This window comes from Penaeus chinensis, chromosome 4 (genome assembly GCF_019202785.1).
Source record: "Penaeus chinensis breed Huanghai No. 1 chromosome 4, ASM1920278v2, whole genome shotgun sequence".
In the NCBI taxonomy this organism is placed as follows: domain Eukaryota; kingdom Metazoa; phylum Arthropoda; class Malacostraca; order Decapoda; family Penaeidae; genus Penaeus; species Penaeus chinensis.
The window spans coordinates 40302162-40317161 of NC_061822.1; the positions used below are offsets into that span (position 1 = coordinate 40302162).

At 35.8% G+C, this 15000-nt stretch overlaps 2 protein-coding genes across 6 annotated transcripts in view; one reads left to right on the forward strand and one right to left on the reverse strand.

The window, feature by feature from the left end:
• LOC125047667 (putative GPI-anchored protein pfl2) overlaps positions 1-15000 on the forward strand; it is a 47293-nt gene that overhangs the window by 15906 nt on the left and 16387 nt on the right. The window lies entirely within an intron of this gene.
• On the reverse strand, positions 10484-14274 carry LOC125047679 (putative cyclin-dependent serine/threonine-protein kinase DDB_G0272797/DDB_G0274007). Of its 3 annotated transcripts, none has more exons than XM_047646058.1 (4): positions 13958-14274; positions 12675-13184; positions 11286-11440; positions 10484-10760 (listed from the first exon to the last, which is right to left on the reverse strand). In XM_047646058.1, the coding sequence occupies exons 2-4, from the start codon at positions 13160-13162 to the stop codon at positions 10621-10623; spliced, it is 783 nt and encodes a 260-aa protein (XP_047502014.1). In that variant the 5' UTR covers positions 13163-13184; positions 13958-14274; the 3' UTR covers positions 10484-10620. The 3 variants fall into 3 exon arrangements, with proteins under 3 accessions (XP_047502014.1, XP_047502004.1, XP_047501995.1); XM_047646048.1 differs by having other exon boundaries at positions 12585-13184; XM_047646039.1 differs by having other exon boundaries at positions 12408-13184.

Genomic DNA, 15000 nt, shown 5'->3' on the forward strand with positions numbered 1-15000 from the left:
TATATTTATATATATATATATATATACATACATATATACATATATAGTATATAGTATATGTGTGTCTGTGTGTGTGTGTGTGTGTGTGTGTGTGTGTGTGTGTGTGTGTGTGTGTGTGTGTGTGTGTGTGTGTGTGTGTGTGTGTGTGTGTGTGTGTGTGTGTTACATATGTTTATGCATACACCTGTATATGTTTAGATAACACAGATAATACATTCATATGCATGCACACAAATTCACAAACCACATGAATTGATATCTATTTGGTACTCAAATTTTGAAGGTTTTGAGACTGACAACATCATATTGTTGCTCTAGCCCTTTCACTCTGCAAAGGTATACATTGTAAGATTATAAGAAGAGCTTTGATATTATTGTATATCTCTCTCTTTATTTCTATATACTTTATGTTAAAGCATTGTATATTACTTTTGTGATATAAAATAGACTTTCCTGAAATTTTTGTTATTGAAATGGTTATGTATTGGAGTTCTTCTGTTGTTAATAATGGCTTTTCGTATTTGTATCTTTTTGTTTTGTGAGAGAATGTTTGTATGTGTTTATGTGCATGTTCTAGCTAGTGCATTACTAATTTAATTATTGTTGATATTATTCTGTTTTTTACTTTGTTCACTGGCATATAAGATGCTCTTGCTTGCAAGATGCATTTTGTTGCATCATGCATGCATTGAAAATTACATTAATGATCTTCCTTGGAAAAAATCTTGCAGTTCCATAAAATTCCATATAGTCCAGTACCTTCAAATTTAAGAATGTTGTAAAAAGAGAACAAAAGAAAAAGAAGCAAGATTTTGAAATGAAAGAAATATTGCTGTTCAGAAATAAATCCCACTGTCTTGGGATAGCAAACAAACTGGATGTTCACGTTAGCACAGTGCAGCTCCACCCACCTAGTAAGCACTGTACGTTTCCAAAGCCTGGGCTCAGCTTCAACTTGAGTGATTCTGGTATGTGATGATTTAGAACACTTCCTTTAGGGAAAGTCTTATACACTAACAAATACGGTCATTTTTTGGGCAATTACTTTTATGCATATCATATTACTATTATTGTTATAATTATTGTCATTACTGTTGTTATTATCATTATTATAATCATTGTTATTATGATTATAATCATTATTTTTATTATTATTGTGGTGGGGGTTGTTGTTGTTGTTATTATTATTATTATTATTAATATTATTATTATTATTATTATTATCATTATTATTATCATTATTATTATCATTATAATTATCATTATTATTATTATTATTATTATTATTATTATTATTATCATTATCATTATTAATGTCATTGTCATTATTATTTTATTATTATTATTATTATTATTATTATTATTATTATTATTATTATTATTATTATTATTATTATTATAGTCATTGCTAGCCATTTATTGTCATTTTTGTTACTCATACATCATCATCATCTTCATCTTCATCTTCATTGTTAATATTATTATTTTTATTATATTTGTTTTGTTATTATTTTCATCGTCAAGCTCATTATTGTCATTGTTATTATTTTGATGATTGCTATTGTCATTGTTTTTATTTTTATCATGGAAATAATAATAATAATAATAATAATTCTTAATGTTATTCTTATTCTTCTTATTCTCATTCTCCTTGCTAATATTTTTATTGTTATTATTGTCATTATTATGCTTATTGTTGTTCTTATTATTGTTATTATTATTGTTATTATTATTGTTATTATTATTGTTGTTATTATTATGATTATGATTATTATTATCATGATTATTATTATTATTATTATTATTATTATTATTATTATTATTACTATTATTACTATTATTACTATTACTATTATTATTATTATTATTATTATTATTATTATTATTATTATTATTATTATTATTATTATTATTATTATTATTATTACTACTGCTACTACTAGTTTTATTATTGTTATTATTATTTTTATTAGCAGTAGTATTGATATTATTGTTATTATTAATTTTATTATTGATATTATTATTGATATTATTATTGATATTATTATTATTATTAGAGATATTGTTAATATTATTGTTTTTTTCTACCAGTGATAAACATTATGCTGATTGGGTAATTCATGCTGTTAACAGAGTGCCATATATTACCAAGTTTGCATTGTGCTACAGAGGTTTTGAAAATGCCAGTATAGGGGATTGTGAGATATCTACGTTAACTACTCTTTTTCAGTAAACATCAAGGAATGTCAGGTGAACCGTTCGTAAATCTTAAGCTAGCTGCGTTCAAGTCAGTCTGCTTCTCTGCCATGAAACTAAGAATACAAAAGCAAATTGAGAAAGGGGTTTTGCTTCGGTTTGGGGGGGGGTGTTGCCTGAAAACCATTATAGGTCACTTCTCCAGGTGTCAGATCTTGCAGAAGGATTTCTTGCAACTTGCATAGTTCTGGAGGGAGCACCTGATGTCATTTTCATTTTTTTTTTTTTTTCTGATTTTCGTTCTTTCATTAAAGTTGATTACTTACTTGGTGGCTTTATGAAAGGGAACAGAGTGGCTATTTTTGAGGTTGTTATGAATGTGGTTGGAACATTCTTTTCTACGACTAAGCACAAATGAATGGGTCTTGGTTTGAATAAGTATGAAAAATGTATCTTTTATTAAGTCAGATCATTAGATTTGCAGATCCATGCACAAAACTAGCCCACCTTCTACTATTATAGTTATTAGTAATTTAGTTTTTTTCCACCTATTATTTTACTTTTTTTATATTTCCATATATACATACATGCAGAAGTACATAGGTACTCACTAAGCGTATGTTTGCACGTTTTATGTGTTATACTCTGTGCATCTTACTGATATGACAAGAAATTTTGGTAAAATTACAAAAATGGTGGATATTAGGGAGGTGTAGATCATAATCTGGTAGTGACCATTTGTAAATAATCCATTTTTCTTATCCTGTGATTCATGCATATATACTTTCCCTTACACCAGTCTTAATGTCAAAGATTTGCTGTGCAGTAATTCTAAAAGGCATCATTATATTTTATTGTCAAAGATATATGGCACTGTATAGAGAGGATATAATAATATACAATAACTGTAGATATTTTGATAGCTATGATATTTAGTCTGTCTATGAGAGTCTATTAGAGCTATATCAATAATCAGAGGTTGCTCAATTTATTTTCCTTCAGTTTCATTTTTATCTCTCCTTTTTTTCATTGCTTTTGTTATCAGTTAATTTACAAAATTTTGTTACAGTTCTCTCAAGTGTTTAAATTGTGAACGAAGTTAGAAGAGTTCTGACCCCCATCCCTAAGTGTTAGGAAGATATGGATATATTTCATATTAGAGGAACTGAAAATAGAGTTGTGCTGAAAGGGGCCAGTAGGTAGATGTTTGCATTTGTTTGCCTGGAATGCTTTGAAGTCTGTTGTCTGTTTTGCTTAAGCTTTATTGTTTTGTTAATTATTCAGTTTGCAGTGAATGTGTTCACATGTCACAAGCATTGAGCATATTCTTTACAGTCAAAGGGTAAAGGGACAAAGACATTTTGGATTTGTATATTTTCCCATTAATTCATATACATATGATTGTGTATGTAGTTGGGTTTCTCCATGACATTACAATCTGTAATGGCTAGCATGTGCACTTACCTGCTTTAATGTTTCATGTTTTTTTAATTCTTTAAGCATGAATTCAGCTGATGCTAACCTGTGGTGGTGTTGCAGCTAAAATGCAGTGGCAGTTTGGAACAATCTCACCAGGATGTGGCAGCTTTGTTATGAAATATGAAGATGAAATATATGTGACTAATTTTTTAAGGATGAGTTTACCCCTTTTTTATATTTTCATTATTTTCCAATTGCAATTTTTTTTTTTTTTTTTGTAGCTAGAACAAAGTGTTTTATATCAGAGCTAACATGATTTGGTGAAAATAGTTGAGTAAGATATTCTAGTGAGGTTTTACTGATGTTGATATATTTTGTTAGTCACATTGGTCAAGAGGCTATCCAACATGCAGCTTTGTACTTTTACATTATCTAGGAATGTTGAAATATGTACAAGGAATTTAGTTGTATTTTGTGTACTGTAAACATTTTTATTTCTCTGTTTCTGCTTTTGATGCAGCTACAATTTAAAGTTAAAATGACAATGTTTTCCCAACTATTTTGAAATTGCTGTACAAATTTGGGGCATGTGTATGTTGCACAAGTTAATTGTTTTATGTCTTGGGCATTAAAAGAATAGATATACATTGTATGCTTGGATGTGTATACTTGAATGTGTGAAAGTGTGTGAATGATTCTCTTGAAATCCATGATGAACAGAATATTTCTCGTGGCTTACAGTATTTGTATAGTTATTAAGAGTCAGCAGATTTTGATTTTCATGGATAAATTTTTCATTTTCCATTTAGAAATGTTTTATTTGATAGATGAAAATTATTTTGTTAAAAAGTTATCAAACTATGTAGTTTATTAAAAGTACATTTATGAATTGATACATAAAATACCTTTCTGTATTGTATCAAAGGCTCAGACTGCCATTACCTTATATTCTATTCCCAGTGATCATGTTAAAGGTTCTAAAAGTCTATTCCAAGTTTATTTTAAGGTTGCCTTATGAGTACTTGATATTAAGATGTGGCTTGCACAAAAGATTGGTTGAATTGAGATTCCTCAAGTCACAACCTAGCTGCTGAAGTGGACTCAAGATAAGGAATATGTTCTTCATGCTCTAAATGCGTGTAGTGGCACATTTGCCAAATATTGTGCAATATAGAGATGAAAATCTTAAAATTCAAAGAAAAGGTAATTGTTATTGTTGAAAACTCAGCAGTAGGAAAATTAGAAAAAGTATTACTTGTTGACAAGTGGATTCAATCAAGTCAGGTTTCACTGCTTCAAAACACCTGTTGAACAGAGCCATGTAATGTCTCATATGTTGGTCCTGTGATGTGTATCTATTTGAAATTTTGTGCATGGTAGTACACATGTCACTTCTTTTTTCATTTCTTATATGTGTTAAATGTCGTAATATTCTTGTGCGTAGCAAGGCCGTAAATGAGAAGTCGAAGTACATTATTTCATAGCCTTTAGAAATATGGATGTTTTATACATTAAAAAAGAAAGAAAAAAAAGTGTTCCTAGAGGTTATGTACTTCATAAATAATATTTGTAATTCTATTTTTGTCACTTGTATTTAACCATTTCTCAGTCAACATGAAATAGTCTTAATTTGAAAAGGTCGTACAAGCTGTTATGATTATCTGATATTATCATTAGAATATTTTTTTCTCTTTTTGCTTTGATCAGATTATGAACTTTCAGTATGTATTCAAGTGATATTCTTAATTCAGCTTAAGAGGACTATGCATTCAAGTGTATATTTAACAAAGTGATTTCATGCATTGGATTGTACTGTGGAGAGGTGTAATGGTTGAATTGAAAAAGAAAACATCAATAAAAGACAAAAGGAAAAAAGAATTGTATCATCCCATCATTCAGAAGCAAGGATAAAGTTTCAAGTTTAATACAAACCTTGCTTTCTTCCCCCATCCCTCCCTCTGCCTAAAAGTCTCTCCACTGTGACAAAACTGGAAGAACCTGCGATTCAACCAAACCCCAGACTTTGACCCATGTTTCTGTAGATTTAAAGAAGAAAAAGGTTATGCATCTCGCCGAGAGTTTGAATTTTTAGATATGTGGATGTTTACCATTGAACTTGGTAGTCTCTTGTCTGATAATAGTGTAGCAGGTCAGCAAGTTGAGAGTTGCCAAAGATGAGGTTTGTGTCGAAGGTGTGCTTGTTTATTTTGACAATACAGTGCTTTCATAGCAAAGTTGTGGCATTTTATTTACCTTCTTGTGTTATGGGGATTATGGCAGTGGAAAATATTGATGACTGATTGATATTTACCATCACCATTAATATTTTGATTATTATATTGATAATAGTGGTATCAAAATATCAATTATAATGATTGTGATTCCTTGCTTTTCATATTCATATAATGGTCATTCAGTAGTCTTCATTCATTACTGTAAATATTACCATTTCACTGGGAACGATGATAATCTTTGCTATTATAATTATTATTATTATTAGTGTCTTTTTCTTTTTAACATATTGCCTGTGAGTGTATTTATGGCAAGACAATAATGATAATTATTAATCACTATCTCTACCAGAATTTAAACAATGACACCCTCCCAGTCCCTTGCCCGTTGTTGTCGTGGGGGGGGTTTGGAGGTGGAGACTGGGACCCAATGATGGGGAACTCCCCAACATTGGGACTCAGCCCTCGACTCAACTAATTTTGCATGGTCTTTTATTCACCTCCAACTTTTTCGTTTCTGTTCCTTCACCAACCCCTTCTACTATCCACTTCCTAAGGTGTGAGAGCCGTGCTGAAAGGATGAAAGGCTGACTTTGTGCCAGTCCTGAACAACCTGAGGGAGCCCTGGGCACGGTATTCCCCTGATTTAGTTGTCTAGCCCTTACCCCTCAACGGGACCCTGAGGGGTGGACAGTTTTTCTCCCCAACATACTCCAGGCTTACCATGGCCAACAATGAAGATTTTATACCATTAATAGGGACAATGAGGCTTGCCCCTTCATCAAATGGCCAATTCAAACTCTCCTGATTCCCTGACCCCAGGCTCTTCTTTGACCACGGCTCTGAACACTGCAACAACTACCCCCTCCTCAATGCCTACTAGTACAGTTTCCACCATAATCAACACTCAACCCCCAAGAGACATTTCTACTCTCCCAACATGCTCAAGTTCAACACCTCTATCCCCACAACCTTCTTCATCAACTACACCACCCTCCCTTATTACTACCTTACAACCTTATTGTCCACCTCCCCATAACACAACCTCCCTCAACACTACTCCCTCTTCTACACGCCCCCGTCCTTCAACTACCCCCACCTCTACAAAACTCACTCTACATGAAGCCTGACAAGAAGCACGTCGACGAGGATTTTCTCTTACTCCTTACTCCACTAATGTCGCTCACTCTGCCACTCCCCCTACCTCCCAAGCTCCCTCCTCCATCTAACTTCCCCTCTTGTACCTCCTACCTTCCTCAAATTCTTTTGCCATCCTAAATCCAGACGCTTCAATCTCTACTACAGGCCCAACACCTTCCCCTCTCCCTCCTCGCAGTTCCCGAAACAGACAGACTAAACGTTCCACCCCCTCTTCCCCTACCCCACAATCACCACCTTCCTTTGCCCCTACTCTTCAGACACCAGACTTCTCTTCCCCCCCTCACAAGAAAACCTTTGTCTCACAAAACTCCCCAACCAACTCCATTACAGAAACTCTTGAAGATATTCAAAACTATCTTCTCGAGTCCCAAACTAACACTGAAACCCCTCATCCACCTTCAAATTCCACAACTCTCGCTCCCTCCAGACTCAAGTGACTGCCGATATCAATCCTCCACTCCCTTTAAGTCTCGTCCACCCAACTTATCAGACATCCTTACAGAATCTCACACTTTCTGCTTTGACAACCTGTTCTTCCTCAAACGCGTATACATCCTTCACTTGATCTAACCCTTTTACATTACCTTACCCGACCTTAACCCATTCACTCGTCAATTCCTTTGCCCAGCTTTGAAAGCTAATTACTAACTCAACCACGTTTCACTACCATTTACTATAGTGCTACATGATCTTAGATGCCTATCACATTTATTTTGCTTTTAACCATTAAAGCAATGACGAATAAAAAATCACGGAGAATAGAAGTTGAAGCAGATTGTAAACGAGAATTGGAATAAAGATAAAATCCAATAATTTTAGTTGGGAGGCAAAGAACTTGCAAGCTAATATATCAAATGACTTCGTACTCGAGATATAACTCAATAGTTGGCAAATAATTCAATATAACAAATAAAATAAAATAACATGTTTAAACTACAAAGAAGGAAAAAAATATAACTTACTGTTAATGACCTACAAGTTATACATGTCAACGAATGTTCAAATGATATCAGATAACAGACACTAATATATTACTGACACATCGATAAATACGCTTTGAGATCCACCGGAATAGTCTAAACAAGATTTTACCACAGTATTCCTTTATAACTCCACGTTTTCGAAGGAACAGTTTTCTTCAGGAGAATATGGGAAATAATCGGGGTCACTGATCTACATATTATACGGAACTGTAACTATTTTGTGCTATTACTGCTATTCATAATTCAAATGATTATCGTTGCTTTGAACATTAGCTTTATAATAAAATTATAAGTCAAGCGGATTTGACGGATAAGCGGATAAGACCAAAGTTGACATATTGGTCTTATACGTAAAGTATGATATTGTACTATTTCTTTCCTTTGTGGATCCCTTTTTCCTACCATTACCTCCTCTCCACACCTACCTACTCCTTTCTCTGTCCGCATGGAGGCACTTCTCTCCCATTCACCCTTTCCTCACTTCCGACCCCTACCCTTTTCTTATACATACCCGCCTTGGCTCATACCTACCTCCCGTATCTGCTCCATCTGTTTTACCTGATACACCAGTATCAGACCCCCCCCCCCCCTTTCTGCCAGTCAACCTTGCCCGCGAAATTCAGGACCAAACTATTCCGTTTAGCCTTAAAACACAAATCTGTCAATTTTTGTGGGATACCCAACCCACTTTGGGATTCCCGGCAATGGGCAGGCAGATGCATAAAATATCCTCCATGTGATCCAGTTGCCCTGCTCCTCTAACTTCTTCCCTTTCTAACAACCTTTACCTTGTACTATTCCCCATCACATCCCCCTCTTATCCCTTTCCACTATCATACTGTACTGTACTGTTCAAACTCTTAACTTCTTACACCCTTTATCCTAATCATTAACTCCTATTCACTTTATCCCAATCATTAAATCGTAACTCTTTTCGCCACTGCACTTTACCATAGTGTTATATAACTTTGATGTATAGCACATTTATTAATTTTAACCATTAACAATTAACCATTTCTTTCAAGGATACAGCAAATCAGGCGATATGACTGCTAAAAAATCACAATAATACATTTGGGTGATCTCATTTTAGCTCATCTTGAAATATTTTATTTTTGCGCAAATTGCTGCATGATTGTATGCATAAGTATACGAGCAATATAAGCGTTTCGATAGATGTATTTTTTAAAAAGGCTGATTATATTACGTTGCTGTATATTTCGAAAATCTGTTTATATCTAGACATACGTATAGACTGGATTAAGGTCTAAACTTATTTAGACCTTGGGTATGGCAGGACAGTAGGTAATATCCGGAGCAACAGGGACAGAGAGGAAACGGGGTAGAGGCGGCAGAGGCGGTATACAGTGACTTTTAACGACAAACAAATGCAGATGAGTACTGAGTAAGCTATATACTATGAAAGACCTCTACCACACCGTTAAAAATCCAGAAAAATCCATTACACAAAACTATACAGTGTGACAAGGCATTGAATATATTGTCCATCGACGAATAAATTCTCTTTTTGGCGTACATGTCAAAAGGTGATTCCATCGGTGATCGTGAGTGTACTTACTATATCACCGAGTAGCACTTGATCATAATGGATATGTTGCTGTTTTGTCAGTCTTTTATACATTTTGAATTGGTCTTTATTTTGTCGTTTTTACCACTTAAAGACTGGAATTCTTCTGGATTTTACCAACACATATGTTACTTGAGAAGAAATTATTATTGTTATTATTGCTGTTGATGTTCCTTCGGAATTCCTCGTGCAAATAAAATCAACTAAATTATGATCAGCTACAGCAATCTCACCCTCCTCCTCGAAACCCTACGGTTTGTCATCATTACTTCCATAAAAGGTCTTGAAAGTAAAACTCGAATTTCAGCAGCATTTTATTTTTGTACAAATTAAGCACAAACATTGAGTCTTTCGCTTGGAACGCAAACAAAGAACGACTTTATCAACCTACCTGACATTGGAACGAAACAACAATGGTAGTAATAATAATAACACTGGTAATCATTATCATTATAACAAGAATGGTAGTAATGGTATAGTATCAACACGGTAGTGTGTTTTCTCCTTTCATAATGGTAGTAATGAAAATTAAAATTATAATAATGAAAAGAATAATGAACATGATAATAATAATGATAATAGTAATAATAATAATGATAATAATGATAATAATGATAATTATAATAATAATAACAATAATAATAATAGCAATAATAATAACAATAATAATAATATTAATAATAATAATAACAACAACGATAATGATAATAATATTGATGATATCATTATCAATAATAATAACAATAATAAGAACAATCAATAGAACATCATCATCATCATCATCATTTTGGGGCTAACGCCGGCAGGGGCGCATAGCCGCATCCACCTTTTGTTTCCACCTACGAGGGTCCCTCATGGCAAGCCGCCAGGCAGGGGCCTGGCGGCTCTAGTTCCTCACGACATAAGAACAGCAAGCATAATAAGAACAATCATAATAACAATAACAATAACAATGACACTTATGATAAATAAATAAACAATTGAACAATAATAATAATAAAAAAAACAGATCGCAGATAATGACAATAAGCCATGACAGCAACTACACGGCGGTGAATCTCGCGTCCGACATCATGAATTCGGGGAACGAGAGCTTGCCGTCTCGATCGCGGTCGAAGTGGTCCAGGAGGTAGTCGATCTTCTGGGCCAGCACCTCGTCAGCGTAGAGTTCGGTCGAGTCATCTGCGGGTTTCGCGGAGGGGGGGAAGGGGAGGGGGGGGGGGGAAATGAGGAGTGAGACAGGGAAGTGGAATTGGAAGTAAGATGTGTTTGTTTGTTTGATTGATTGTGTGTGTGTGTGTGTGTGGGTGTGGGTGTGTGTGTGGGTGTGGGTGGGTGTGTGTGTGGGTGTGTGTGTGGGTGTGTGTGTGTGTGTGTGTGGGTGGGTGTGTGTGTGTGGGTGGGTGTGGGTGTGTGTGCGGGTATGGGTGTGTGTGTGTGTGTGTGTATGTCCCCTTTGCATATATACTAGTATGATTTGAAGAGATTATTATTTTTTTTTCTCTCAAGTTCACTCTCATTCTGTCAGTTTGCCTCTCTCTCTCTCTCTCTCTCTCTCTCTCTCTCTCTCTCTCTCTCTCTCTCTCTCTCTCTCTCTCTCTCTCTCTCGCTCTCTCTCTCTCTCTCTCTCTCTCTCTCTCTCTCTCTCTCTCTCTCTCTCTCTCTCTCTCTCTCTCTCTCTTTCCATTCCGGACGCACCCCTCTTACCATGGAAAATCGACTGCATGATTTCCACCCCATCAAGGTGCAGGTCCTGATTGTAGTCGTGCGCCAGGAACAGGTGGTACTGCTTCTCCGACGGCGACATGTTTCTGGGGTCCAGATGAGGCATCTCGGCCAGGTGTTCGTCCAGGAGTCTGTCTCTGTTGTGACGGTGGAGGGAAAGAAGTCAAGCAAGGTGTCAAAAGGGTGTCAAGAAAGGTGACGTAAGGAAGTGGTCCCCCTCAGCTTTTGTTAGGGGGCGGGGGTGTAGGTGAGCGACGTGAGCACATTTTTTTTTTTTTTTTGCGGGGGGCACGATGAATGATAGTCAATAGACTACAAACAAAATCTTATTGGATTAATGATAAGTTTATATTGACTGAATGTTATGGTGTATTTTAAATTTCTATAGATAGCATTTTTCTGGTATTCACGGATAATATATATATATTTATTCATATCTTGCTGTTGTAGTTCTACTACCACTAATTGCAGTACAGTCTTCTGGAAAAAAAGAGTGAGTATCGTGGTACTGGTGATAGTGATGTGATCACAATACATACATGTGTAGAAGCAAACATCTGATCTTGAACTTTTTGGTTAAGAAGTAAATTTAGTATTACTGTATATAAACATACAGTATTAAGATATATAAAGGTCGATGATAACCAGGGGCATCAACTGGGGGCCTGGAGAGGGGGCAGTTGCTGTAGCAGTCTACTGTGCTTTGTATGAGGGGGCAAAAAGAGACTTGGGGGCAACCGACGACCCTGGGCACGATGGTGTTAATTACGGTGTTTATAGGAATCGTGCTAAAGATTATAGATGGCAATAGTGAAGGTGGTTAGGGAAAAGGGTTGAAAGTAATAGAGCGCATGTGATGATGATATTGAGAGAAAAAATAAAATAAGATAAAAGATAAATACAAAATAATACGTAAATAAATCAATACTGATGCCTGTTGTAATATTCTTGGTTGGGGAAACAACTTCTGCAGTTTCACCAACCTTAGCAACAGCAAGAACAACTCCAACATCCTCTACTCCTGCCATTATCACGTAGATTACAAAAAGGAAAGACAAATTATACTCCTTTCTACCTTTCCCTGCAGCCCTGATCACAACTTACGGTTTAAGGTACATGCGAACGCGCTGCCCTTGCTGTTGCTCTGTTGGTTCCTCGGGAGGGTGGGTATGGACAGCGAATTGAACATGTTCTTCGGGTTGTGAGGAATGGTGTGTGGGGTCTACAGTATGAGAGTCTGGGTCGTGTTTTTGTTCTTCGTTATTTTGGTGTTCTACTTGCCCATCAAAGTCCTGGTGCTGATGACCGTGTTCTACAATATGAGAGTCTGGGTCGTGTTTTTGTTCTTCGTTATTTTGGTGTTCTACTTGCCCATCAAAGTCCTGGTGCTGATGACCGTGTTCTTCAGGCAGCTGGTGATGCTTCTGTTCTTCAACGTGCTGTTGCTGTGGTGGCTCTTGATGATGAACCTGTTGTTCAAGATGCTGTTGCTGCTGAACTTGCCCCTCAGAATGCTGTTGTTGTTCTTGTTGTACCTGCTGTTGATGTTGCTGTTCTTGCTGTACCTGCTGTTGATGTTGTTCTTGTTGTACCTGTTGTTCTTGCTGTGCTTGTTGTTGATGCATTTGTTCTTGCTGTACCTGTTGTTCAAAATGCTGCTGCTGTTCCTGATGATGTTCAGAATGTTGCTGTTGAACTTGACCTTCAATGTGCTGCTGTTGCTCTTGGTGCCCCTGTTCTTGGTGACCATGGGCCATGAACTCATCGATAGGATTTTGTTCATGGGAAGCAGCCATCTTCAGCGCTGCCAGCAGGAAGAGGGGGGCGAGGGAGGCCAGGGGGTGAAACCGAAGCAACATGTTCACCGGAGCTCAGTCAGATCTGAGAACAAAAATTTACGTTTAATCAAGTAAATAAAAGGTGAAAGTGGTATCGGATCCCAAGATTTATACTGAACTGCTATCGAATCTATCCCACTTTTAGAGGAAATTGGGTGACCATATATTTTTTATTGATCGTTACCACCATTGGTTGAACTTAACTTGTTCATGTCAATTAATCATGCACATTAACGATGTGGGTTCGCCACCTGGTGAGTATGAGCAGCTGAAACTTCGGACGAATTTGTCATCGAATTAAATTTACTATTTTGTGAAAGTGTTATAACGTGGCGCTTTCTGTGGTTACGTTGTTAATATTTCTTTCTTGAGGTAATATAAAACTGTGGATGGTTTTTAGATAATTCATTGGTTTCCGACATCAAAGACACAAAAATGTACGTGGAAACTCGCCACACACACACACACACAAACACACACGCGCGCGTGTGTGTAAAAAATGCCATAATATCGGTGAGCCTTTCAGCTTCAAATATTTAAAAGGTTGATGAATGCACACACCTGCCAAGATCTCTTCGAGTTCTGTTTCGTCTGATGTGGCATATATATATATATATATATATATATATATATATAGAGAGAGAGAGAGAGAGAGAGATGTATAAATATATACATATATATATTTGTATATATATGCATATATATATGTATATATATACATATATATATATATATATATATATATATATATATGTTTGTATGTGTGTGTGTGCATATATATTTGTGTATATAAAAAAAATCTAATATATTACTTACGCAGATTTTAGTAGATTTTTTCGGGGTTTGATTAACTTATACCACGATTTCCTTTTCCTTTTTAGCTTATTTTCATATCTTGACAGTCCCGTCTCTTACACTAGGCTCGATTGTTTCTCACCTGATGAGTCTTTGGAAGTCTTTGATCCTAAACTTCCTTTCTGTACCTCTGTCTGCCAAACACTGCCTCTTTGGCTATATGTATTCTTCCTTTCCCTTTTCCTTGTATTTTCCTCTTTCTCTGTCTACTCACCGTCAAGAAAACAAGAGTGAAAAAGAACACACACACACACCAACTCACACAGAGTGAATGACCATGTGGTTGGAAGCAGTGCAGGTGGACAGGTGTGTAACGAGAGCAGGTGTTTCAGTCAGGATAGCCAAGTGTGTTAGGTTCAAGGTGGTAGTGGTGGTAGCCGGGGGGGGGGGGGGTAGAAGTGTGATGGGATAGTGTGTACAGTACATCATGCAGCAGGGGAAAGGGGTATGTAAATTCTTTTCAGAATGTTTGTCAATATTTATTTGTTTTGTGTAAAACATGTTTACTTTTTCCAATTTGGCAGTGAAGACATTTTTCTGATTAGATTTTGGTTCATTGTTCGTTTTACAACAAAGTCTACATTTATTATTTGTCATTTCTCTATCCTTTGTCAATGTATCAACTGATGTTCATGACTATATATCAAATCATCTTTCTGTCAGTTATCTTCTCGATTTGTCAACCTGATCTTAATCCATCAACGTTATAGGATCTAGCAATAATTGACATTCGAAAACTATATGATCTTGATGAATTAGTGAGGAATCTGTATCCATTGTACAGTCTCAGTCCCTTTTCATATGAAATCATGTAACTGTAACCAGATTCTGCATCGTATAAAAAGCCTATTATTCTCTCTTAACACGGAGGTTCTCAACCGTTTTCTTTCTTGCGACTCCGCTCGTGCGCTTTTAGTCGTGACGTCAACTCAGCTTGTAGATATACAAACAATGAGTATTACCTGTGTGAATTACTACCTGTGTGAAGTAAATACTGTAAGGAT

Excerpts from the sequence above, each read along its gene's own strand:
- LOC125047679 (XM_047646039.1), bottom strand. The coding sequence starts at position 13,162 with ATGTTGCTTCGGTTTCACCCCCTGGCCTCCCTCGCCCCCCTCTTCCTG. Across the intron at positions 11,441-12,407 it reads GTTCGCATGTACCTTAAACC|AGACAGACTCCTGGACGAAC; the intron begins GTAAGTTGTGAT and ends CCGTCACAACAG. Across the intron at positions 10,761-11,285 it reads CATGCAGTCGATTTTCCATG|ATGACTCGACCGAACTCTAC; the intron begins GTAAGAGGGGTG and ends CGAAACCCGCAG.